General features: G+C 45.5%; 2 protein-coding genes across 2 annotated transcripts in view; one reads left to right on the forward strand and one right to left on the reverse strand.

The window, feature by feature from the left end:
* LOC142575404 (immunoglobulin domain-containing protein oig-4-like) overlaps nucleotides 1-2496 on the reverse strand; it is a 417771-nt gene extending 415275 nt beyond the window's left edge. The window contains exon 1 of the mRNA XM_075684760.1: nucleotides 2360-2496. The gene's annotated coding sequence lies outside the window, so the exon portion shown is untranslated. The remainder of the gene's footprint in view (nucleotides 1-2359) is intronic.
* LOC142575400 (neprilysin-1-like) overlaps nucleotides 1-23167 on the forward strand; it is an 81572-nt gene extending 58405 nt beyond the window's left edge. The window contains exons 8-22 of the mRNA XM_075684756.1: nucleotides 1059-1261; nucleotides 2288-2461; nucleotides 4647-4733; nucleotides 5655-5779; nucleotides 9413-9635; nucleotides 10407-10505; nucleotides 10844-10918; nucleotides 11299-11402; nucleotides 11722-11780; nucleotides 11861-11912; nucleotides 14235-14302; nucleotides 14595-14725; nucleotides 17288-17353; nucleotides 18380-18552; nucleotides 19072-23167. Coding sequence (XP_075540871.1) covers nucleotides 1059-1261; nucleotides 2288-2461; nucleotides 4647-4733; nucleotides 5655-5779; nucleotides 9413-9635; nucleotides 10407-10505; nucleotides 10844-10918; nucleotides 11299-11402; nucleotides 11722-11780; nucleotides 11861-11912; nucleotides 14235-14302; nucleotides 14595-14725; nucleotides 17288-17353; nucleotides 18380-18552; nucleotides 19072-19171 — 1739 coding nt within the window. The 3' untranslated portion in view covers nucleotides 19172-23167. The remainder of the gene's footprint in view (nucleotides 1-1058; nucleotides 1262-2287; nucleotides 2462-4646; nucleotides 4734-5654; nucleotides 5780-9412; nucleotides 9636-10406; nucleotides 10506-10843; nucleotides 10919-11298; nucleotides 11403-11721; nucleotides 11781-11860; nucleotides 11913-14234; nucleotides 14303-14594; nucleotides 14726-17287; nucleotides 17354-18379; nucleotides 18553-19071) is intronic.
* Nucleotides 23168-26815: the final 3648 nt, after the last annotated feature.

A 26815-nucleotide genomic window follows, 5' to 3' on the forward strand; every position in this document is an offset into this window, starting at 1 on the left:
ATAGGAAGCTGTCAACCATAGGCGCGCGTAGCGTTTGTACCCACAACAGATTATCTCCAAAGTATAGCGCACGCGGTCGTGCTCAGTCGCGTTATTCGCAGCCGCCCCCGCACTAGAGGAACCACGCTGCCAATTTGCCTCCCCCTCCTCACCTAAAGGAAATTCATTGCTCACCTCCCCGCTCCCGCCCCTATGTGCACCCGAGGAGACGGTGCGCATCCGCCCCACTGCCCTCCCTGTGCGCCAAAGACGCCGACTCGCCAAGCCGCCATATCGTCCTCGGCTCTCCCTCGCACATACAGCACACGGTGCGCGGCCGCAATTTTATCGCACTTGGATTTTATAGAGAACATCACTGCGACGGCGACGGTGGAAATTCATCTGGAGTGTCTATATAATCATACGAGACAGGAACAAGCGTTATGCTTGAAAGAATTGCAACGTATACACCGCTGAAAGGTATCTGTATAGCGCAACAAGGACACAAGAAGAAACGAAGACGAAGACAAGCGCTTCTCGTTTCTTCGTGTGTCCTTGTTTTGTTGCGCTATGCAGATACCTTTCAATGATGACCGACCAACAAGCCCATATTGCCACCCTCGTCGTATACACCGCCTCTTAGATTGTGGGACGTCTGCGCACGTTGAGCAATGACTTGAACGAAACACCTGTTAAACGCAAATATAGACAAAGACAATAAGAGGATATATTTTGTCCGAACTGTCGAGACACATTGTGTTATATGTCCTCGCATTATGTTTGTTCGTGGCTTCAGCAAGACTTTCGTTCAAGACCGTGACCAATTAGCTCGCCCTTATGAGACACGTCCGTTCACGTAGCGTCAAGTGCGGAGGCAGGCAGCCAAGAGTAAACCACCCTTTAGACAAATAAAAAAACAATCTAGCCATAACCCGCTAACCTAGTTGAAATGTACTGGTTCTATCCTTCCAGAGTATATCACACGGTTACTCCGTTCCCATAATATACGCTAGAACGATAAGGCTAAAGAGTCCGCGTACTGGCTGAAACTGTATACTGTCTCATTCCCTTCCGTGCAGCCGTGATCGAGGCCCTACGTGAGAAGCCGCTGCTAGATCTGCTGCAGACCGTCGGCTCGTGGCCCGTCATCACGCCCAACTGGACGGAGGAGGGCTTCGACTGGCTCAACCTGACGGCCGTCATGCGCAGGCACAGCAACGACATCCTCTTCGCGCAGTGGGTCTCCGCGGACAGCAAGAACTCGACCGTCAACGTTATACACGTAAGGCCGATGCACCCGCTTGTATTTCTTTCTCGCCTCAGCTGACGCACTTTGCAAGCTCTGAACTATGCAACCCGCTTCAGCATTGTTTCACGTTCCCCATTGCTTGCTACTCCGGCGTATCACCTCTGTAACATGCCAAATCAGTTGTAAAAAAATACGTAGCTATGCAGTCTACGATTTAGAGAACAGTGTAAAATAAAAACTAAACTAAACGAGCTCGCCTAACTCCTGGGCAGAGGTCCTTGAGAGAAGCTACTGCACTAGCCTGCCTTCCGCTTGCCGCACATCACAAATGAACCCGTGGTCAGTCAACATCATACGATAGCCAAAATTGGTCGTTGTAAAAGGCGTGAAGTCGAAAACAGGTTACATCGGCTATTTTCCGCTCTTGGCCCGTTATTGAGCGTAACGTTCACGTCACTTTCTGGTGATGTAACAACTTCAAAACAACTTCTGGTAGGTGCCAGAGAACAGGGACGCTTCTGACACAGTGTCAGGAAGCTACAGCTCCTAACGCTGTCTCGTAAACTCTGGAGCATCATTTAGGCTTAGGGTGTTAGCAATGCTCATTCACTTAAAAATAAGGATGGCAAATAGCAGACCTAAAGTAAACGGATGCTATTGGCCATCAGTACAACAGAGTTTGGGTTCTGTATATGGGTAGTACGACCGACGCTGTTCATTGGATAGGCTGAGATTAATTAAGCTTAGCATTTTTTAGCATTCTTAGCTTAATGGATCGTAACGCACCCAAGTGCATTAAGTGGTCCCATTTGCCCAGCGTATCCGTCCTACGTGCGAATGAGCTTGTGTTCTGCGCAAGCGCAGAACTGTCAACGCTATTTTTGTAAATACCCTAAGGTCCCCTGAAGTGAGGTGTCAATAGTGCACGCAAGCAGCTTGAGTCCGTCGTCTCTTAACTTCCATGTCCAATCCGACGTGCACGCACACAGTTCATCAATGAGCAACTGCAACCTAACAGCCGCAGTAATTGGCCCACATACTGCCTTGTTTGTCTTGCAGCTGGACCAGGCCGAGACGGGTCTTCCGAGCCGCGACTACTACATTCGCGGGACGCAGCAAGTGGAGGCCTACCTGCGGTTCATGGTCTCCGTGGCACAGCTGCTGGGAGCCAATCGGACCACGGCCATGCGCGACATGGAGGACGCCCTCATGCTGGAGGCCAAGCTGGCCAACGTGAGTCAGCACTTTCCTGCACAACGCGTCTTCTTCAGTGTCCCCACCAACACAATGTCACCTGCTGTGCATCAGCATTAGGCATTACCAGATACTGCAGTCTTCGCCAAAAGAAACGAGGCCACTAAGGGAACGAATGCAGCTGAGTCGTCGTTGCGCCAGGAGTTCAGCAACCGCTGAACTACTGGCGCTGGAAAGCTTGTCGTGTGTCGGGGCAAGAGTTGGCCTCCGTTCCTAGAGATTCGGAAAAGTGTGGAAGCAACAACAGGCCGCCTATACATCACGTTGTCAACTGTGAATTGCGAGTGCAGCGGCTTCATTTCTTCCGACAATGGTCTGTGGATACAATAGGCCAGCCAGTCTGACTGAAGTTACCTGGTCGCCAGCCTACTGCAGGGGCAAAACAATGCCGCTTGCATTCGCTTGCAATGCTGCTGCAAGTAAGAGCGCCTTTTGTGTTTGTGTTTGGCCAGCGCGCCTCGGTGGAAACATGTGTGGCTCGTGAAATCAACGCCAGCGACACTTTGAGCAACCACACTGCCGAAAATGACGCAACGTGTTTAGCACCACATCACTTCCGAAACACAGCAAAGATGTAATTTATTTTGTTGTGAAACATGCACCGCCTGACGTGTGGTTACGACAACACCTCCTAGATAACTAACCTGCACACCTTGGCCCGTGACGTCACGCGTGAATGCAAAGAGCTCATACATTTTTCTGTGGTGGATGTAGGCGACGCTTAGCGCAATATTTGTTTTTTTGGGAACATGGTTTTGAATGTGTTCTGTGCCTCCTCGCGTTAGGTTCGTAATTGTCTTTCCCCGTTCCAGCCCACTTTTCGTTAAATGACATGGAGAACAACCCTGCAATTTAAAACTCTAGGAAATTGCAGCACAAGGAGAACGCACGTAGTTATACCGCCAACTTTCGTAAGCGAGCCTCCTCTGACTCCAATTATCCTTGCCATGTATGCCCTTCCCCCCCCCCCCTCTACTGCCATTATAATAAATATATATAGACTTCAAATTTGTCACGTAATGTTCCCTCCATGCTACTTTTCATTCCCTTCACGCGGAAGACCGCAGGAACCAAAACAAAGGAAGACCAAGAAAAAAATGCTGCAACCTAGACGCCACTTGTCTGGGAGCCACGTTTAGTTTTTTGACTGCACTAACAACTAGTTTCACTGTAGGCTGACGTTATACTAACCCTGAGTGGAAAGATGTACTCAAACGGACACTGCACTGTATGAATTCCGCCAATGTGAGCAGTCGTGCCATGCCCGGACGGCCACATTTAGCCATTAACATCACCTGTACGCTCGCTAGAGCAGCGAAAATGCTATAAACTACTTTTATCATTGGTTGCTTTCTTGCGTTACTTTTGTGACCTAAGTTACTAACCTTGGTCATTTCCTGCTCGACACGATGTACACACTGCTGGACACTGTTGTAAGCGCGTTCGCTTGACAACCTCAGTTGTGAAAGTTGAGCGCGATTTTTTTTTTTACGTTGACCTTATTAGTTTTTTTTTTGTGAATAGTGCTGCATAATTTGTGTGACGTACTTTTTATCACAATGTACCATCATTGTGACTTTTTCGTGTCAATGAAATTTCGGGTGACGATCTGATTTTCTTTTCTTTATCTCAATTTATTGCCACGATGACATTTCCATGTTAATGACTTTTCATGCGCTTTACTAACAACTCGACGTTTTAGCATGAGTAGCAGTCTCTAGTAATCATGACTCAGTAACTCTTAATCATGCGAACTACGCTGTAGGTAGTTTGTCTTAGTACGTTTGTAGTGCGGTCCATGATAATGGCTGGGCAGCGGTACTTAACACGCACTGCAGAGACGTAGAAGCAGGACCGGACATTGTCTCTACGTCTCTGCCGTCCATGTTAAGTTGCGCTGCCCCGCCATTATAGTGAATCCGAACCAACATTCCTACCATCCACTACTTCTGTAGAGTCATCATTGTAATGATTGCCTTGCGCGTGAAAACCTAATACGCGGAGGGTTTCTTTCACTTGGTATAGGTTTCCGGTCGAGGTGTTCTTCAATGATTTCGTTGCTCCTGCTTTTTCTTCTGGACTTATTTGGAGGAGGCCAATAGCGCAGCACTGCTTGCGACTGTCGGGGGTCTTAGTTCGCGTTTTCCTCGATGTTTGAACGCAGCTGACGGAACCGAGCGAGCTGCGGCGCAACTTCACGGCCATGTACAACAAGTGGACGGTACAGGAGCTACAGACGAGGATCCCTCTGGTTAGTATTGGACGTCACTCTGCGACCCTGCAATTTTTTTTTTCTTTTGTTCCGTCAGAACATTAATCAGTCGTTCAGATCTTCCGCGCTGAACACACTCGACCACCGACCCCTCAGGAAGACAGACACTGGTTCCAACTTATGTAGGCTTGAGTGACATTGAAAATGTTGTTCTGCATTTTGTTCAGGCATCGAATCTGTGCGAGAGACTTTGAATGCCGTCAGGCGTCTCACCACGTACGGTCTGACAGTTCCTTCTTCCGCGTTTCCGTTTGCTTTCTCCGTACCCCTCCGCACCCTTTCCCTTTCCTCCGATGCAGGATAACGAGCGGGGCGTTTCCTTTAGTTGAACTCCCTGCTTCTTTCCTCCTTCTTCTCTCACTTATATAACTGCTTAAATCCCTTTAGATAAAAGTGGAAATACCATCCTACTAATTAACTTAGCAATGCGAATACCTGCGTTGTCTTGCTCTTTTCGGCATGTCTACCAACAACTCGGAAGCGCAGGACCTTCGGCATAGAAATCCAGTGAAATTAAACTATGTTTAACATCAGTGAACTGGTCAAAGTCATTAATTAGCCTTTCTAAACATCTAAACATTTTCGCTGCGCAATGCAGTCGTTGGAAAAACAGTCTATATATACATCGCGAACAACCCTTCCCCCCCCCCCCCCGTCTCTGTAATTTCATGAAAAGTTTCCTTTATTATACATCACGTGTATCTCGTTCACAATCACATTTCCTTATGAATATATCGTAATATCATTCTGATGTAGTAATAATGAAACATATTTTATACTATATCTTATTTCGTCACTTTTTCATCACTTAATACCCAAGTGTACAGGCAACTTCACCTAAATTATAAATCCGGTAACTTATTTAAACCTCTTGTGAATATTTTTTTACCCTCCCGCAAGGTGAACTGGACACACTACTTTGAAGTCGTCATGCCCATGGATATACCGCTTTCCGAAGAAGTTGTCATCTTCGCACCGAAGTACATCAAGGCGATGTCTGAGCTTCTCCAAACTGTTCCCAAAAGGTAAGCTGCCTAAATATAACCGATTGAAAAAAGCGCCTTTAGGGGCGCATGTGAAGAAGACGGAAGAGCTGGGATCATGGGAAAGGGAATGTTTTCCATATTTTTGTTTCCGCTCGGCCCGGTTTTGCCCCACTGCACCGAGATGTCCGTAGTGTGACGCCCGTGTCAATTTTAGCTACGCGGAGTCCCGAAAGACTCGCCTGGCGATGAACTCGGCACGTCAAACAGCTTTTACGAAAATGCCAAGCAGCTTTTACGAATAAAGATGTATGTGTATCCCGCCACTGGTTCCCCAGACCGCTTGCGTGTTGACGTTCGTTAGCGTTAGAATGCTGTGCTCGCTGTTGTCAAATACCAAATTCAAGAAAAATTTGTACTTGTCTGTTGTGATGCATCTTTCGTCTGCAGTTCCTTGCGACACTGTTAATTTTAGCGACAGACGGGCATGAAAAAAAATTAGTGCGCATTTACGGCTAAAATCAGTCGGAGTCATCATTTTCTATAGCTCAGAAGCGTATCGTGCAATTCACATGCACACCCGGACGCCCTAAACTTACGCTGTGAAAGAGGCCCACGCTTCTCAATTAGGCTCATCAATGAAGTATTTGGTGGCTTCCGCAGACAGCCACTACAAGAAATGCAGACAATCAGTTTGTTTTGTCGGTCTATTCCTTCCTGTTTATCCAGTACACAAAGGCAGCTACGTAAGTCAGACTTAATGAGTGCGGGCTAGCCAGAGCAGCTCATCCCAACAGTAGGGTCTCTGAGCGAGGCGCTATTAACACAGCAACAACAGTAAAGTGAAATGAAGTGAAACAAAGGCAATCAAACAGCGGAGGCCAAAGTGGAGGACAAGAAAGAAAGAAAGGAAGAAAGAAAGAAAGGGACGAGGAGAAAGAGAGAAACGAAGAGGGAAAGGTAGGAAGGTTAACCAAGGACGTGCCCGGTTGGCTACCCTACACTGGGGCAGGTTGAAAAGGAAGAACAGATAAAAAGAGAAAAGAAAAATAATTGTTAGTAATTCACAGTCAGTCGCAGAGGAATCTCCACTGTCACAAGCGTTCATGTAATCCAGTGTCCTTCAAGAAACGCAGAAGGGATTTTGTGGCCATTCCCATGCAAGAACGCATAGACCATGGTCCAAGGATCTTTTCTTCTGAGAGCGCTCTATTGTTTAGCAGGTTGAGTTTCCCTTGTAACGTACCTCGTTGAGTTTCAAAAGATGGGCAATGACACAGAAGGTGCTCTATGGGCTCACCGCACCCGCAAAAATCGCACGCCGCACTGTTGGAACGATTATTGTGTACAATATGCACAAACTAACCGTGTGCGGCGCGTTTTAAATGCACGTCCCTGGTATCAGCGCTGTATTGCAATAAACTCCATGGTCTCCACTTATCATATCACTTGCACGAACGCTCTCTGCTTAGTCTAAATGCCTAGCGAAACGCACACAATGAAAGAATCGAAGGCCCTTGGAATGCGAAGCAAGTTTTATGTGGAATATGTGTGACGATGTACGTCAATTTATGGGGTGCCAGCACAAGCACTAACCCTACTTGGTGCGCTGAGTGCAGCGCTTGCATTTAGTTCTCTTGTTTATTAAATGCGAAGGTATGGGAAGTTTTGCTACTAACGAGTCCCACTATCCAACAATTGGGGCTAAACACACACACACACACACACACACATGTCAAAAACGCTACGCGGGAGAACAATGCAAATAAAAAAAAATAATCGAAAGCTTTCGCAGTCCGCATAGAGTGAAAGAAACACACTGCATACACTCTACACACCTACAAAAAATTGTCTAAAGTTGCAAATCTGTACATTTACCGTTTTTTTATGAGATGGAATCATTAAAGACAAGATCAGGCAATACTTTCATTATTAATTCCGTTGAATTCACTTTACGATTTCAGCATATTGAGTAAGAACTACCCACAAATTTGCATCTTTTGTAGATTGGTCTTTTTTTACATGTACAAGATTAGTGAAGTTGTGAACTGTGGCATTCATAAAAGGCAGCAGTACTTCAAAATTGTTTTTTTTTTCGCCTAGCAGCACGCGAACGATTTCATCGGACAAGACTAATGCAATCGCGAACTGCGGCATTGGCGAAAGATAGCGGTACCACACGCAGATATGTTTTTTCAGTGCCACAGTGAACGAATGGTCTTGTCAAGTTGTGCTGATTCGTTAAAAACAAGTGAAATAAATAATTTTTTATACGCACTTCTGCATAACTTCGCGCATACGCTTCGCCACGTATCACGCGCGCATCGCAGCGAAGAACGCGAACCGTACTTGCTTTTCGGGCAACTGGCGCCACCGCGCGATTCCTCCACGCACTGCAGTTCTGGCAGTTCAGTGCAGTTCAGTGCAGTGACCGGCGGGTGGTTCAGTGAGGTTTCGTGTTTTATTGATTTCGTTATTCTGTGGCAGATATTTATATTCGTCTTATTCGCGTGCGTGTAAATGAGACGTTGGAGCTTCACAGACTACAGGTATATGACACATTTAAAGTAGGCTTGTCAAAAGGATGCATATATATATATATATATATATATATATATATATATATATATATATATATATATATATATATATATATATATATATATATGATGTTTCAGCGAACACTTTCATAATTTTGTAAACGTTGCCTGTGGCAGATAGCTCAATCCTAGTTTACGAGCCGGTCTACTCGATGCGGTGGACACTACTCGCATAAAAAATTGAAATGCAAAATCGACTAACTAGCACAAGTTAACTAATTAACTTTTAAGCTATTTATCTTATAATCCGAATTGCAATTTACAAATTCTAGCAGTGGACTTCGCAAGACGGATCCACTTGGAACGGATTCTCAGGACGACACCAGTTTCGATATACAAATTCCCGAACTTTGCGGAGAAACACATTCACGTTTCAGTTGCTTGTGTGCTTCACAAGCAACATGAAACGAGGTTTTGTTAACAAATTACACAAGAGTAACAAAAACAGTCATGTCACTTGTAGGCACTCCATAAGATTACTCTCCACTAAAAAATCGCGAACGGTACGGCTCTATTTCTTAGGGTATGACCAAGGTCCAAGCACTGTGCTCAAGGTGAGAGGATGTCTGCCAAGCGTGTTCAAACGATCACGCAGGCGAACTTGGTCATAGTGGTCATATGAGTACGTTTTATGATATGTGTACAAAGAAGTGCGGTGAATCCGTGGCCGAAATAATATTACGATTCCATTCCAATGGTATTTCCTTTCGCTCTTCCTAAGTGGTCCACTTGGTCCCCGCTGTACCTACTTTATCTCCGAGATATAGCAGCCGTGAACGATGGATCATTAGAGATGGATAGAAACGAGCGAAAGGAAGCTTCCGTGTTACTTACAAAGAGAGATTTGTGCCGAGGACTCTCCCGATGCTATTCCTCTTCGTGCTTCTCGCGCTTTGTCATATCGACGCCCCACCCTTGTTATCAGCGGGATCAGCCGGCCCTGAACAGTGGATGATAAGAGTGGGATAGGATCGAGCAGAAGGCATCGTTACAAAATCACGGCAAGGCTAGTTTATCCGCCCATCTGCCACGTCTGCTGAGCGGAATCCTCGTGGCGCGCTGCGTTTTTCCGCAGGGTGGTGGCTAACTACATCCTGTGGCGCTTCGTCTCGAAGCTGGTGGGCAGCTTGGACAAGCGGTTCGTGGACAAGCAACAGGAGTACTACGGCGCCATCTACGGCACCCAGTCGACGCCCCCGCGTTGGAAAAGCTGCACGCTCCTGGTCAACAAGAAGATGGGCATGGCCGTCGGGGCTCTCTTCGTGCGGCGGCACTTCAACGACAAGAGCAAAAAGAAGGTGCTCCACCGAACAGTCGTCTTCCCGCTCTAATCCACCCCACGAAAAATCCTCACCCCCTTATCGGTTAAACCAGTTACTAGAGCTGTAGATGTTGGGCTTACTCGTTTCGCACGAGTACAGCTCAAAAAGAAATAAAAAGGAAGAAAGGAAAAGAAAGAATGAGAAAACGCGGCATGACAGACAGAGTGAGGCACTGCACTGTCTGGTGTACTGCTCTGTTTTTAGTTAGTACTTTTTTTTCGCACTGTTACAGTCCTATAGAACCAACAACACCAATTGCCTAATGTCTCGATTCCTTTTTTCGTGCTGTCGCCAAAGGTTCAGATAAATAATTGTGTACCAAGAACCCTTTTCCTCAGTAACGTATTGTTGGCTTCTTTGACGTAAGAAACTCGTGAAGTGAATGTCCTCAAAACGCATCCAGAGAGAGAGAGAGAAATTATGCATAGAAAGGCAGGGAGGCTACTCAGAGGTAGTTCCGATTGGCCACCCTGCACACATCCAATTATCGCGATGATCTATGGGCTCTTCACATTGACGCGAAGAACATTCATACTGGTGTTCTTCATACAGTAATTAAATCTATCCCATTATGGGCTTGCGATGCAAACATCATAATTACTGTACGAAGTCAGGAGCCGGGTCAGAATTTCTCAGAATGTTTGTTTTCCCTGGTTATGCCTAGATTTTGCAAAATGACATCAGAGAACTTATGTTTCCAAGAATAATTTCGCATTTCCTTTCCACCCTTCCTCCCTACTACCCAAGGCCGAGGAAATGATCAACGACATCAAGGAGGCCTTCTTGGAAATTCTAATGAATGTTGACTGGATGGACAACGAAACCAGGGAAGTGGCCAGAGAAAAGGTTCGCCCTTTCTTCTTTCTTTTCTGTTCTCTTCTTTCTCATTTCTTTTTTTTTTACCTGAGCCCTGAAATAATTTGCAAAATACATTTTTTTGGCAAACATGCTACGACCTTCCGGTGCAGCTCAGTCAGATTATAGCAAAATCATCTTTTACCACAAAAGCAACTCATAAACCTACCTCTGTGATGATTACGCCACGAAAGCTGCATTGTCCGGTTTATAGAAATGAATGGTGGCAAAAAACTCAAACAAATATAATTTTGCAGCTTACAGACGCAGACGACTTATTCTTCGCGAAACTCGCATTACATGCCGACGTCTTTACGCGTGAATTGCAGGCCGAGCTTATGACTCAGAAGATAGGATACCCTGAGTACATATCAGCCCCGCAAGAACTGGACAAAGAATACGAGGTAAGCACATTGATGCCCGAGAGCATTGCTCCTCACATTTGTGACCATACTAGTCTCTTCCGTCACGTGCGTAAATACTGAATAGGGACTGTATCATGCTTGTTTATTACGTTTCCCAAATTACACTGGATTTTAGTACCCAGCGCTTTAATATCAACTGCCTGTTCGGCGACGTCCAAGCATATTTTGCTGACTTTATATTCCCATTACTGGATGGTTCATTTCTAGCCGTAACAATTGCCATATTTTCATTATGTCACGGCTTGAAAAGCATTTGCAATCAAATTTCAATGAAGCATATCTCCAGGCACTTCCGGCCACTCTTCGCAAAAAAATATATTGGAATTAAAGTTCGTCTCACGATGATATTATTGTCTCAGGTAGAGTTCAGACCCGACACATACTTTGAGAACATCATCAAGAGCCTTCGCCACAGCGCACTGAAGATCGAAATGAAGCTCAGGAACGACGTGGACAAAAACGAGTAAGTACGTTGAAATTATAAAACCTCAGCAGTGATGCATAAATTTTCTAATCCTATGGCCTAAAAACATAAGCCCAAGATTTAGAGCCCCGTGTGATTTCTTTTTTCTGTTCGCTTTAAGTGAAGTATACTTCATCAAACGGCAAATAATAGCATAAACGAATTCACAAAAACTGAAAAAATGACATTCTTCGTTCCGACAATAATATACACTTTCCTTAATTTCTTTTTTTAAATCTTAATATCTCTGTTATCGTTGCATGCCATACTAATGTGCTTGCGCGGTAAAAGAGTTTTTCGTGTCTAATTCTCTTTTTAGGTGGATCACTTACCCCGCCGTCGTCAACGCGTTCTACACGAGATCGAAGAACTTCATCAGTAAGCCTATTACACTTTGCACAAGTGCTCTTTGACAACAGCTTTGACAACATCGCCATGTCGATGTGTTATCTGCGCAGGTTTTCCGGCCGGAGTGCTGCAGCCTCCTCTGTACCACCAGCACTATCCCAAGTACGAACACTTTTTTCTTTACTTCCTGCCAATCTCGAAAATATTACGGCGAATATAAGAACAGCGTCATCACCTGCCTCATATTGTTCACGAGGAACGAATAAGGGCAGACGAAAAACTAGCTGGTGAGTTCGCACTTCGTGAGGTGCAGCAAAAAAGCAACAAAAGAATTCTCGTTTATTAATTAGTCCGAAACTGAGCGATCCCATGCAATGTGTGTTCCTTAGCGTAATTGTTAATAATATAGGTATAGCGCTTGCTTATTAATTGAATTTTTTGAAATTTTCAGCTTAGAGATACTAAATAATCTGATTGCTATAAAGCAACGAATTTCTGAAAGCATAAAAACTGTGGGCACACACAGTCAACATTCTTACACCCAAAATGACTTAGTGCTGCACAATGGCTGTCGGGCTTGCAGCTCAGGATGTCTTGGATTCCACACTCATGAAGATGATCGTTCGGTGAAGCGGTTTAAGAAGTATCCGAGCAACTCTGTCGCGCTACCTTCCTATGAGCTGCGGAAAACGGGAAAATGTTGGGCGCATTTGTACAGAACTAGGCGAATCTCGATATGCCGTAAAACTTCCGGCAGACAAGTTTCAGTGTTCCTCAAGCTCTCTCATATTGAAGTTCATTCGAGAGAAACGAAAATATATGGGCTCTTTCTCGGCACAGAGACTGAAGCCTTCATTCAAGTGATGGTTGATTTAGTGCTACTTTTCTGCAATGTGTTCACAATATAAAGACGTGATACGTCGAGTTCATCCTGCGTACGTATACAGGGGCGCTACAGCGTATAGCTATTCCAAACTTTTATATTCCAATTCTGCAATCAGCTCTCCGTGATTGATCTTCTTTGGACCACCCCCACTTGGCCTGTCTGTCACGCGACGTCAAAAAAAAAACCGGGATAGCTACCAATCCGACATGGCGTGTACACACTGATTTGTTCAACCGAACAAAAGAAAAATAATTATTTTTGATTCGACGCCTTTTCGCCATTAACCCACTGCTGTTGGTCAAAAGGCTTCAGGCTGCACCCACTGCACCTGTCTGTAACTCGACGTCACAAAACCTCGAAAACTCATTGCGTCAAAGTGACGTACACGCGTCAAAGATGCATTAATACGCCGAAAAAAACTGGATTTTTTTCTCAATAGCCGGAGACTGCCCCTTTCCGAAAGGAATAGAAGATGGCTGCCGACGATCGCCCAGGCACTGGCTACTCGCACCTTGAACGAAAGAACCAGTCAAAAACACAAAGGACAAGAGGAGAGGTTCACACCACAACGACTTTGTGGTGTCCTTTGTGTTTTTGACTGGTTTTTTCGTTCAAGTATGTACCAACTGGCCTAAATTTCAACCCTTCTACTCGCACGCGCCGGAGATCATGGGTTTGTTTGCGTGTAAGAAACTTTCTGCGTGGTCGTATAGCGTTATCAAGCCCTACCGGCACGTACACGACATCGCTCTGCCAACTCTTCTTTGCTGAGGATCCGTCTTAGAGGCAATCTTAACCTTCCGTTGCATGCCGTCGCGATTTTCGACCAGCCACCGCGAGCTAAGCAAGGGAAAGCGGACCAATCGCAGACGGCAGCATGTCCCTCCTCATCCGGTTATCTTTCTTCAGTGCGCTGGCTCGGCCCCATCGAAACCCTCTCCACTTGAGCGTGCACCTCGCCTGTTGTCAGCCAATTAGATAAGAAAAACCGTTCAATGTAGGCAATGTTATTCATTTGGAAAGCAAACAAAAGTGACCTCCTATAAACGAGGACAGCGTTTGATTGGGCTGTTCAGGCAATGCTGCGTGTCACTGCCCGATGCTTGCGTCGGCAGTTACGTAAATTTGACGTCAGGAGATTGGAATAAAAACATATTGGAATAGTTTTACGTCATAGGGCCTCAGCACACTGTGGCGCTAGTGCGCTTACAGTCACGTTGTTTCTGCGTTTTACATACAGAACAGTTCAAGAACGGTAGTGTCCTGGCTTCCTGAATAGGGAGCACCTTTTGCCGGTTCTTAAGTGAGCAGACTGCTCTTCCCGTACTGCGCATTCGTCAAGAAGCCGCAAGCATTCTGAGCACATCAGATGGGCATGTTCTAACTGCGGGCGCAGATCACAGGGACTACTAACGATGCTAACTCCGGCAGAGCACTACGCTTACATAGAGGATGTAGAGTTCACGAAGCCAGTCTAAGATCGGTGGCACGTTGTTACGCTCACGCAACATTGCACATTCAGTGGACCTGTGGTACTGTTAAAGGACTGAGAAATGTAGCGTTAGTCATGTATTGTTAACCTAATGTCTTATTTGAAGGTCTGTCAATTATGGCGGCATCGGCGTCGTCATCGGGCACGAGATAACCCATGGCTTCGACGACAAAGGTGCGTACGCAAAGGCTTTACTTGCCGCGACAGAAATGTCTTGTTTTTCTTGTCTGAAGAACTTTAGGCAGGAATTTGATAGCCTTCGCTTCTTAGGTATCTGAATCACTATAGAAGCGGATTCATTTGCCAATAGCACCCAGTCATGTTCTCGAGATCGGCTTTAAATGGCATGCTCCGTATTAAGTATACCTGGCGGTTTTCAATCCGGAACATTTCTGTCGATAATTTCGTTGAAGCTGTTTGTGTAGCCCTCATTTCATGAGCACACGTGCCATGGTACTTATTTCAGGACGTCAGTTCGACCAACATGGCAACCTGAAGCAGTGGTGGAAACCTGAGGCGCTCAACTTGTTCCACTCCAAGGCGCAGTGCATGATTGATCAGTACAGCAGATACGTATTGCCTGAAGTCAACATGGCCGTAAGTGACAACCTTCATATGGGCTGTGACAATGTGACTTTGTGTACAGCATCCTTTACTAAGTCGAGTCGAGGTGGTCAGGCTGATGCAAAGTCTACGTGAAAGCCATGCTGGGATAAAAAAAATGAAATATATAGAAGACAGAGCCAGGGTGAGGTGCCTCAGACACGCTGGCCACGTCTGAGACATCCTTGTTTGGCGTCTTTTTAATGACATACCTTCATGTGAGATGTTGGCGTCTTCAGGTGCCATCGTCTAATATTTGTCGCACGACAAATGTTTTCCTAGAAAACTTTGTCTATTTATTAAATTTTAGTGTCCGCTGGAAGATACAAGTATGACGTACTGTAAGTCTGTGCTTGCAAGTTTGTAAAAAGTTTATGGAGCATGTTATGTATGGGTATACTTACGGTTTGTGCACTCGTCTGTGAAACTGAACTTGTTTATCTGTTCTTGAACAATACGAAGCACATGTGTTTACATATGCGAATGAATATGTGATCCCCTGCTGTGAGTGCCTGGACTCGTGTACAGAACTTTGTGATATTGTTGACTGAGTGCTTTTGTGATTCTTCTGTGCTCCATTTTGTTGCAAGTTTTGAGATAACATTTTTCCTTGCCAAACGACGAGGAGTAGCCGATGCCATCTAAAGGCACCAACCTCTGCTGTTATATCATGTCAATAAAAAAAAAGTTCTGTGCTTGTGTCCAGGAAACCACAGGAGATAATCAGATAGGAAGCCGCAGAATATAGTCGGATAGCAAGCCACAGAAGATAAACATGTAGGGTTGCATAAATAAGTACAACTACTTGAAGTAGTCCAAAAACGCATAAAGAAGTCCAAAGTTTTGTAGATAAGTGGAGGATTCAGCTTATTTAAAACCTAGAGAATAATAATATCACTTTGTCATTATTGCAAAGAAAGACTATATAAATTTTACAAGCAAAGAAGGCATTACGTCCATTCAGACGTCCCTCTGACTGAGGAAGTTATCGTCGGATCACGCAATGATGTTTTTTTTATTATTCTTATTGTATGAATTAGTATGAATCGGTATATATCGGAGTATTACGATGTAATCCTGAGTCGGTATAAATTATAATGTAGCGATCCCTTTTTCACGATTCTATTCATTTCTTATTACCCACCGTTCACGACCGGCCGAACCTGGTGATAATGCAGGCGGATCCTCGCTCGGACCTCTTGACGAAGCCCGAAAACTAGAATAATTGTATCCTTCGCCATGATGTTGTTTACTTGGCTTCTGAAATAACTCGTGCCCCTTATGCAAATATATCTTCCTTTAACTGCATCCCCTCATGTTGTTTAGGACCCACCGTCGCGGCTTAAAAAAAAAAGACAGAAAGAAAGAGAAAGGTAAATCCTGGGGTTTTAGGTACCAAAACAACGATATGATTATGAGGCACGCCGTAGTGGGGGACGTCGGAATAATTTTGATCACCTGCTTTTTTTTTAACATGCGCCCAGTGCGTAGTACACGGGAGTTCTTGCATTTCACCGCCATCGAGATGCGGCCTCAGCGGCCGGCCAGTCTCCGCGGCTTCGTGATTAATGATGTTCTGCAGAGAACGAAGTATCGAACTCAATTTGCGGCTGCAGCGACCGCATTCCGGTGGTCACGGTATGCGCACTTCTCTACCAAGCACTGCGTGCACGGTAAAAATACCCGGATGGCCAAAATTATTCCGCAGTCCTCTACCACGTCGTATCGTACTGCCCCCGACTTCCTTTTGGATGTTAATTGAATTCTTCCAATCGATCAGTAGATCAATCATTCTCGTTGGCGATATCATTTCATATTGAATAACTAAAGCAGTGTTCATAATTCCCGTTTCTTTGAAGATAGAGAGAACGCTATTCAAGAGAGTAACGCTTAAAACTATTTAAATAAATTATAGGGCTTTACGTGCCAAAACCACTTTCTGATTATGAGGCTCGTAGTAGTAGGGGACTCCGGACATTTGGACCACCTGGGGTTCTTTAACGTACACCTTAATCTAGTACACGGATGTTTTCGCATTTCCCCCCATGGAAATGCGGCCGCCGGGGCCGGAGAGCAACGGTTGTATCTACTCCTCTACTTTTTTTTTTCTTTTTAATTTCCCACGCACTTTGCTGTGATTATGCTCGGATGGTACTTCAAGCTGGGAAAAAGTATCAACGGCGGCTTTACGCTTTGTATACGAAGACTCCAATGTCTTTAGATCAACTCAAACTTAATTTTCGTTCAAAACTCAACATTGCCATTCAGGAGAAATAAGAGATGGGGTACAAACAAAAAAAGCCCATACAAGGGCTTGGTGGGAGTGTAGTCCATTTGCAACGTGTTGGAAGCTGCGGATCACGGACATGGAATAATCCGCAATGAAAGGGAAGATAGGAAACCAGCTGAAAATATCCTGGAGCTGCGAAGCAAACCGCTAATAAAGAAGGTTTCGTGCTTTCTTTTAAAAAAATGACCTAGTAGAATAGCGAGTTCTCAGTGAGAGCAACTGGGATCAAGGTGATGTGACTTACCAATTTGGTGCATTATGTTCAGGTCAACGGTGTCAACACCCAAGGTGAAAACATCGCTGACAATGGAGGCGTCAAGCAAGCGTTCAAAGTAAGCAGTTGTCTTCTCTCTCTTTATTCATTTAATAGGTAGCATGATGGTGGCATTCGTAGAATTTTATTTGTATTAATACCACAAGACAAAGTGAAACAGACTAACCTGTAGCATAAAAACTTTCACAGTAACATTTTGTAAGAGATGTAGCGTATGTAGATGTAAAACAGAAAATTAAGACGTACGTGCGAAAGTAAAACTATTAGCCTTTCCAATTGTTCTTATCGACGCTTGCCGCAAGCGGAGATGTCCGTTCTCATAAATCTATCCAGCATCTTACCACCGCATAAGTAGCTGAAAAGCAGGTAAGGACACTTCCACTATAAGTACACGCAGTAATTCAGAAGTACCAGGCAGCCAGAAATACCTATATGACAATTTACGAGCGCAATATTACGCTTTCAGCACAAGTACGCGCCTCAACACACATAGCAGACGGTGCGAATATGTAAAAGAGTGCCCAGTAGCGCATCGCTGACACCCCAACCAGTACGAGTAACAAATGCGATGACGCAGCGCCCTGCATACTGCAAGTAGTGGACAAGGATATTGCCGACACTTCGAAATGCCTTCTTCTTTTCCCTATGCGATCACTGTTTACGCTGCGGTTCACCACAGAACTTTCTCTTATTCTCTGTCATCTGTCTTATGCCCTCCTACCCTTTCTCCTGCGTAGGGTAGGACCAGACGCGTTGCCAACTAACCTCCCTGCCTTCTTCTCTTTGTACTCTCTCTCTCTCTCTCTCTCTGTATCTATCTCTCTATCTCTCTCTCCACACTGCTTACAACGTCGAAGCCTGCGTTCCCGCGTAGGTTAGTCAACCAGACGCGTTATCAGTTGACCTCCCTACCTTCTTCTCTTTGTATTATCTCTCTCTCTCTCTCTGTGTGTGTGTGTGTATCTATCTCTCTATCTCTTTCTCCCCACTGTTCACAACGTCGAAAATCTGGCTGCGCTATTGTGTTTCCCACATAACTCTTAGTACCGCTCGCGCTGAGCAACGTACTCTGCTTGCTGTCCAGGCGTACAAGAGCAGCGTGAAGCGCTGGGGTCCCGAGCCGCACCTGCCGGGCCTGAACCTGACACACGACCAGCTCTTCTTTCTCACTTACGCCCAGATCTGGTGTGGCACCACGAGGCCAGAGCACGCCGTCAATACCATCCGCACCGGAAACCACAGTCCAGGACGCTTCAGGTATAACGCGACGGTCCTTTTCGGCAGTGGTGTTTGCCTACTTGCACTGACTTATAAGAGCTTAGAAGGCAACACAGTTCCGGCCAACCATTCAAAAACAACGTAGCAACGTGCCTTTCGACTTTCCTTTTTTTTTGCTTTTCCTCTGTTTTTAGACATTGGTTTTACCGTTCGTCCTTGCGAGCCGTTTGCGCTCGCTGGATCTTTTTTCTTGTGGCTTCAGCTGCGACCAAGAACCGCGCACTGAGAAGCCACTGTGCCACTCGTGAATTGTTGTTACTTTTTCTCTAATGCTATAGGCCGTCTATACTTATGCAAAGAGAAAAGGTACAGAGAGAAGTAAGATCGATCGCCCTTATTAACATTCTAGACGCTTTCTGAATATATGAATAGGGATTGTAGGATGAAGGGATTGGCGAAAACGCGGTAATCGTAGAAGCCATTCTGCTTTTTTCTGCCGCCGAAGGTCTCTTGGCGCCTATGACGCTACATTTTCTCTTTCGCCTCTCGTTCACGCAGGGTTGTCGGCGTGGTGTCCAATTCCGTTGACTTCGCCAAGGCCTACCACTGCAAACCGGACAGTCCCATGAACCCAACGAAGAAATGCGTCGTCTGGTAGAAAAAACAGCATTACGCACACGGACGGGGCCGAAATCGGCGGATGTTTCATCACTGCAAACAGAACTTTTCCGTCGGGGCTTATTTCGTGGACGCTCATCGCGTTCCTGACCGGCGCCATCGCGACAAGGATACGTCCTGCGGAAGTTCTGTCCTCAAGTCTACAGCTGTCGAAGCCTTCCCACACACACTTGCCCACACTGATCGCTTGCCGAGTCCTCACATCATCGCAATAAAAGTTACGCCCTGCCTCGCCAGGACCATGCAGCGTTATGAAAGCTCTAGCTGGCTTCAGCCAATCAGGGGCAGAGTTAACAAATCTCTCTTCAAGTAGTAACGGTTTCCGATTCACCTCCGCCCATCGGTCGGCCAGCCACGGAAAACAAACTTCATGCTTGCGAACAAAGAGGGAATTGCGATAAGTGTGGATAGGCTTGTGCAGAAAGGACTAAAAGTAATAAAAGTGGGTTCACGCACGGACTATCGACGTGCTATATGTTTAACCTTGTCTTTTGACCAAGCTTGTACCAGCGAATTCGCATAAATTCCGCTCAGTACTTCCACAGCCCAGCTCGCGCACGTCATTGTTTTTGAGGTGCCGTCACTTTTGCTTGCATCAGCACAGGCGTAAGTCCCGCCATATTTCCTTTGAGGCACGTTCTGGAGCATGTATGTACCCGACGTACGGTACAGTAATCAAGACACAGGCCTGCTAATGACTAATCTTCCTTGCGCATATCTTTGAACGTCCACTCTCTTGAATTCCTGACGCCAGCTACAGCATTACGAAGCGCTGCATGGTATGTGGCAGTATATACAGTTGGAAGCGGGGGTTTTGCGGTCGAACAAGGAGCTGTTCCAGATCTCACTCGGATCCGTTCCCCATTTACCGGCCCATACATTCTCGTCGCGGTATCCTTTATAAGGTTGCATATTTTCGTATTCAGAGGCAACCGTTACCGGCGACTGCCTCAAGTAATTGTAACAAACGTGCAGGTTTTGATGTTTTGTTTACTTGTCACGAGGAACACCTCATGCGTAAAATCACCGCCAGGCGTCGTTTATGCCCTTATCAGCACAGTGTTACCCTTCAGTGTTAAAATGCGCATTTTTATAAATCTTACCATACTACGAGTGCGTAGCCACACACCCATCATGACGACTTCAAGTGGTGAAAAGCGCCCGTGAATCACTTGCATCGACTACGTCAGGACCGCCATCTTGGCGGCCCAAATGCATATTAGAAGGCAGCGCTCATGTCTCATCCGCTTATTTATTCAAACAGAGCAGTGGATATTAAACAGGTCATGGGTCCCCATGTGGCCGAATGTGCAAGGCGCCGCATAACAAGACAGTTTCCGGACTTACTGTCACGGACATATGTGAACACACACAAGGATAAACTTCCCTGTACACACACTATAGTAGTAAGAGAGGATGGCATACATGCGCTCGTCACTTCTTGTTCACAACTCCAATTTCTGAGCTTGATTGTTGGCAATTCAATTCCGTTGCCTGATTAGTCATTTTGTCGACCCTTTTCTTAAACGGCAAGTGAATATAAATCTCGTAAAGGTGCCAATGATACCTCACATCTTTATTAAAACGTAGAAAGTGTGAAAATAAGCTGCCCATAGGCAGGTTACCTACAAATCACGATTAGAAGATAAACATTCCGAAGAAAAGTTCGTGTCGGAAGACGAAGCTTGATGCCGGTGAGCCTTCAGACGGTTAAGCTACTTTTAGTGCTTGTCTTTTTTTTTTCATTCAATATTTATTTTCTCATATTAGCATGAGTCGGCGTTGCTGTTGGTAACGTAAGTCTGAACGCCATTTCCCTTATTATGTAAAAAAAATGTTTTGTTGTTGCGATATCCTTTCGACACTTCTGCCATCGTAATACACCTAGTCCGTTAGGGTGAGTTGTGTATACTTCAAAAGCGAGACAGAAGGGAACGCATTGTTCATAGCATTGATTTATTGTCAAGCTTTGCCCTTATACACTTTTCAGCATTCATTCAAAGAAAAAAATTACATCGTGTGTATTATTATTGGGTTATTTCAAGGCGACCTTGTTGTGAACCGCTACTGAACAGCAAATGAGAATACTCATTTGCATTATACCAGTATTTCAAGGTTGTTTCTCGTGTTCAAAGAAAACGCAATGCAGAATCTTTGTGTATGTCTGGCCACACAATGGTACACAAAGAAATATGTAAAACCAGCCCTAGGCTTTAAAATTGCTCCTACAAAATTGGCTTTGCATACCTTTGGTGGAAAGGGCTTTTGCTAGCTTTTAGAATGTAGGTGTCAAATTTTTTCCCTTGGATTTAGAACCCCAAACCACGGCACTCATTAACTATTGGTGGAATCGCAGACATCACATCATCTTCACGTTATTGAGGACCATTTCGAGCACGAAAATTGCGTCAATATTGACAGGCTGAACGCTATTGACTCAGGAACGCAAGAGAAATTCGTTTATTTATTATTTTATATTGGGGGGAAACGATGGGCAAGACACCACCAGAAGCTACTAGGAAGAAACTTCTAGAAGCGTGTTCTGCCATTTAGCTTAACCTAACGTTTCCTTTTTCCAACTACAGCAAAAATCAACAGTGCAGAGGCTACACTCCAGACCGTTCATGTATGACGCATATCACCGTCTGCTGTGAGATCACTCTCTTAAAAGCTGTCTTTTACGACACCGACTACAGCGTGCTTGTGTGCTTTATGCACTGTTCTGTATGACCATATCGGTGATCTTTTTTTTTGTTACAAAATGTAAAAATGAAAGCAAGAAAAATGTTGACACTTACATGTAAAAAAAAGAATGTTGTTGGCTGATGTGCATTGTTAAACACCGTTGGTTTCATTACTGGCCAATGTTTGCGGCCGCCATTGCCTATTCGTCAGACATTTTTGTTATCCTGACGTGCATGACCTCCGAGAACTGAAAGCACGCAAATTCGGCGGTCACAATCCCGGAGGTCAGGTAACTTGCATTTTTACATAGTTTTTTAATGTCACCTCATAATAGTACATTTCTTGTTTTCCTCTCTCGCTTTATTTCCTATTTGTTGTGTTTTCGTGCAGTCACCTCGTCAAATTTGCAAGGCAGTTTGCTTATTTTTGATGCCAAAATAGTTGCGATCACTCTGTTCTTGTTGCTGTTGTCGTCATTAAACCATCTCTTTGTTTTTGTTATTTAAATATCAGTCAAGCTCGTATATGTTATTATACACGCTGTTAGTCTGTCCATCTTTGAAAAGAGAAAAGAATTAAGCTACTAGTTTATGCACGTCTTCACACCACGAAAACAGCAACGTTAGAAACCACACAATTCATTCCCGCTAGTTCCTTCTCTTCATATTTATTATTTTTTATTGTTCAAATGCTTTAAAGTTTGCGGATGCATTCTTCGCCTCGTTCCTTTTACGCTCATCACAATGAAATTGCGTGTTTGTTACTGGCACAGATCGATGCCAGAAAAGCACTCCTGATGGCATTTCTTGTGTCGAATGCTCTTTTCAGACGCTTGCAGACGCGACATATGCTTGCTTAACTTGCATAAAAGTCATCATATCACCCATTATTTGAGCAGCATTTACTTCATTCGTTTCAACAGCATCAGAATGTCGGCGTTGAGGGGTTTTTAAAACTTCGAATTCCCGCACTGTACACATCGATGTCACTTATACTTCCCTTCTCCCCCCCCCCCTTATATTTGACGTCATATGCTACATAACAGCGCACAGAGCGAGGCTATAGTTACCGCGCAGTGCGAGATGAACGAGGGAGTCATTCCAACAGTCATACATATGTAAAACAGTCATCGTTGTATACTGCAATCATTACCTGTGCACCTGTGGAAGGCACACCTACAGTCATCCGTTCGCTCTACAACACGTGCTGAAAGATTTGTTAAGGAAACCCTGTTTTTTTGTATACCTGTTACCTTCTTCACGTGAAAATAAAGCGTTTGATTTGTTGGTTCTTTCTGTTGGTACGTGCTCTTGCAAATAGCCGCTTCTTTCTCCGGCCATCGTCCAGTGAGAAGTGGCCGTGACCTCCTGCATTCAAGCTGTCCAGCTATTCGGACGTTGGCGACTGCTTCTTCCCTCCTGCAGTGACAAACATGTGGCAACGCGTTAGTTTGAACATTTCACTGAGGTCTCCCTAATTTTACGTCAGTGAAGAGGAGACTGTATTTAAGAATATTCAGCAAGTATGAGGGCTCAAAGACCATAGATCGCGTGAACATGTCAAGTAAACCACATTCTTGTGCGAGTATACTGCATTCATCTGAACAGTATATAAGTTCAAGCGTATTTTTGCCGCCAGAAGAAGCACATCTTCTGTGGAATACAAGCTGCCCGTCTCTCTGCTTTTCAGGACTTTCAGGACTTTTCAGCACCTCTCACGGGGATGTACGTGCAACATCCCGAGGCCCCGTCCGGTTCCGCTTCATCAGCGGGAATCGCTTCGAGGAAGCGAGAAAATACACCTAGCTGCAACGCTGACACTGAGCTGCACCCCGGATCAGCTGACGAGTCATCGCAAGACGGTTTTGAACCTATCTTGCACCGCGCAAAGCCAAGCGAAGGATCGTCAATGCACCTTCAGTGTTAAGTTCGCTCACCGTAAAAAAAATGTGCTTCAACGATGGCCTCATACCATCCTGCTTGTGCCACGGAACTCGGCTGACGATCTGCGCGTTCTCAACAGTCAAGCACTGACCTTGTTTCTTGAGAACACTTTTCCAGACGAGATCAATGACGTGAGACTAAACACACGGAAAAACATCTTCGCCATCGACGTGATGACCCCGAGTGCGCTGAGCCCTCTGCAGCGTGTAACGCAGCTGGGCAACATAAGGGTTCGATTCATTGTCCCAGCGGACGGTACCACCATCGCAGCGGTCATTCATGACACTGACACTGAGATCCCCGATGCCGACCTTCCGGTGCACATAAAACCAGCGAGTGAGCGAAATGTTATTGTGCACGCCGGTCGTCCTTGTGAGACACCTTGTGTGAAAATAACATTCAAGGGTGACAGCCTTCCCCCATACGTGAAGGTTGCCCATTTGCGCCACCCGGTTCGACCGTTTCTTCCAAAACCGCTGCAATGTTTCAATTGCCAGAGAATCGGCCATGTGAAGGGCGTTTGCACAAATTCTGCCATGTGTCCCCGATGCGCCGAGCTCCACTCAGAACAAAACTGTAGTGCGACTGTATTGAAGTGCTCTGACTGTCAAGGAGCTCATAGTGCTTCTTCCAAAGACTGCCTGAAGATTAGGAAAGAATTTCGTGTGCTCAAACAAATGGTTAGCAACAATTCAACCCACAAGGACGCCGCTGGAACAGTGCAAAATAGACGACGTCATCGTAGACGGTCCTCACGTAGGAGTGTGACTGCTTCGAAAAATGCGTCACCTCTAGAAGTAACGATGTCACCTGCAGTTCCCAGCGCAGCAAACGTTGATGCTGGACGGCAGAAAACTACGAAACGTCCCTCTTCAAACCAATGGCCATCACTTCTAAGTGCACGACCTATAGAAGAGCAACAGCAGGTGCCGCATCCAGTAAAGCAAGCTGCTCCATCAGATGAGGTGCGAAAGGCAGATCAGCAAGTGGTACCGCTACTGCGATCCTTAATGAGTGCCCTTCGCGTTTTGCTGAGCAACATGCACACAACGTCAGCCAGAAGTGGAGTGGAAGTCCGGTGCTGGCAGCCCTTGAGTAAACCATGGCTTTCCAGCAGCTATCTTTTCGGGAGGAGGTCCGAAAAACAGCAGTTTTCAAGTGCGATCCCCTGGGACTCCGATCGCGAATCGACGATTTCCGACGATTCGTGTACGCCAGCAAGTTTCCCTTCATCATCATCTGCGAGCCGAACTTATCGAATTCAATCAGGCTACCCTGCTATAAATCATTTACGTCGCCAACTTTTCGTGAAAACCGCAAGGTTATGGTGTTTATTCGCCGTGACCTCACTTACATTCATCAGCCCGCACCGCCTCAAGACGATAACCAATACGTATGCTTAAAAGTAAAGAAGAAAAAACACCGTTACTGTTGTGTTGTGGGTGCCTACGTATCACCATCAAGTAAATTTGATTACAAAAGATTACGAGACATCCTGTCAACGTCTCCTGCTCCATGTATTATCACCAGGGGACTTCGACGCTCATCATACACTCTGGGGGAAGTACGAAATTCAACGAGAAAGGCAGAGACTTGTCATCTTTCGCTTCCGGAAGCGAACTCTGGCGTTTAAATGACGGAAGTCCTAGATTTCTACCGGCTCCACATACAGCTGCTGTCTTGACTTGCTCTTAGTCTCACGAAGTCTCCTCAGGCGTACTGTGTGGTTTACGGGCATTGGAAACGCCCGGGAGTGACCATATTCCCACGTATGTCAAGATCAGAAGACTGTCCTCTTCCAACTCAAGTAATACAATACAAAGAGTCGACTGGCCCAAATTCCAAACTGTTATGGAAGACCTCTGTCAGATTAATTTACTACATAATTTGGAAGACACAATCAAGAGCACTGTGAAATACAATACGCATACTCTAATGTGCTCTTCGAACTTCACTGAATTTGATATAGAATTATAGAACGTACGTCTTCACCAGGACCTGACGGAATTCCTTACAGAGCTCTGTGTCATCTGCAGGTGAGCGGGCGAGGAATCTTCTGCTTGAAATGTATAATGAATCCTCGTTAACTAGCACACTTCCCACAAGTTGGAAGACTAGTCGTGTAGTTCCGCTACTGAAGCCTGGCAAGTCTGCGTTGGAGCTTTCATCGTATCGTCCGACTGCATTGGCAAGCTGTGTGGGCAAAGTGATTGAGAGGATGATCCTCGGACGCATGGAGTGGTACTTGGAAAACTACAACGTCTACACAGATGCCATGGCAGGCATCCGACGTGGCCGCTCATTGATTGATAACGTCGTCGACCTGTTTACCTACGTTCAGCACCAAAAAGGAAGTAAACGTCTCTGCGCTTCTTTGTTCCTCGACGTCAAAGGGGGCGTACTACAACGTTACACAGGGAGCCATCCTCGCTGCTCTCGAAGAGGTAGGCCTCGGTGGTCGGATGTTTCAATTGATCCATAGCTACCGCTCTATGCGGTCGTTCTTTGTGAGCACCGAGGACGGCCACATTCCTACATATTACACCTACTGTGGCGTCCCCCGGGGCGAGGTACTAAGCCCTACGTTGCTTAACCTCACGCTTATTGGTCTCCTTCGTCACCTTCCAAACACAGTTAAATTATCAATGAACGCGGACAATATATGCGTTTGGGCGTCCGGAGTGACACGCTTACAGCTGCGCGCAAGGCTCCAAAAAGCTGCCACTCGGAGTATACACTCTACTTCCACAATCAAGGCCTGGAGATTTCTTCGGATAAATGTGCACTTGTGGGATTTATGCATAAGCCCATGACGCACTACAGGGTATTAATCAATGGACAGACGATGCCATTTGTAGGGTCTTACAAATCCTTGGGTGTCATAATCGGCAGAAATTTTTCTTGGAGCCCCCATGCATCGTACATGAAGAAGAGGTTGACAGGCATCTGTCACCTTCTGAAGTTCTTCGCTGGAAAGACACGGAGAATGTCCACAA

Source organism: Dermacentor variabilis, chromosome 3 (assembly GCF_050947875.1).
Source record: "Dermacentor variabilis isolate Ectoservices chromosome 3, ASM5094787v1, whole genome shotgun sequence".
NCBI lineage: Eukaryota > Metazoa > Arthropoda > Arachnida > Ixodida > Ixodidae > Dermacentor > Dermacentor variabilis.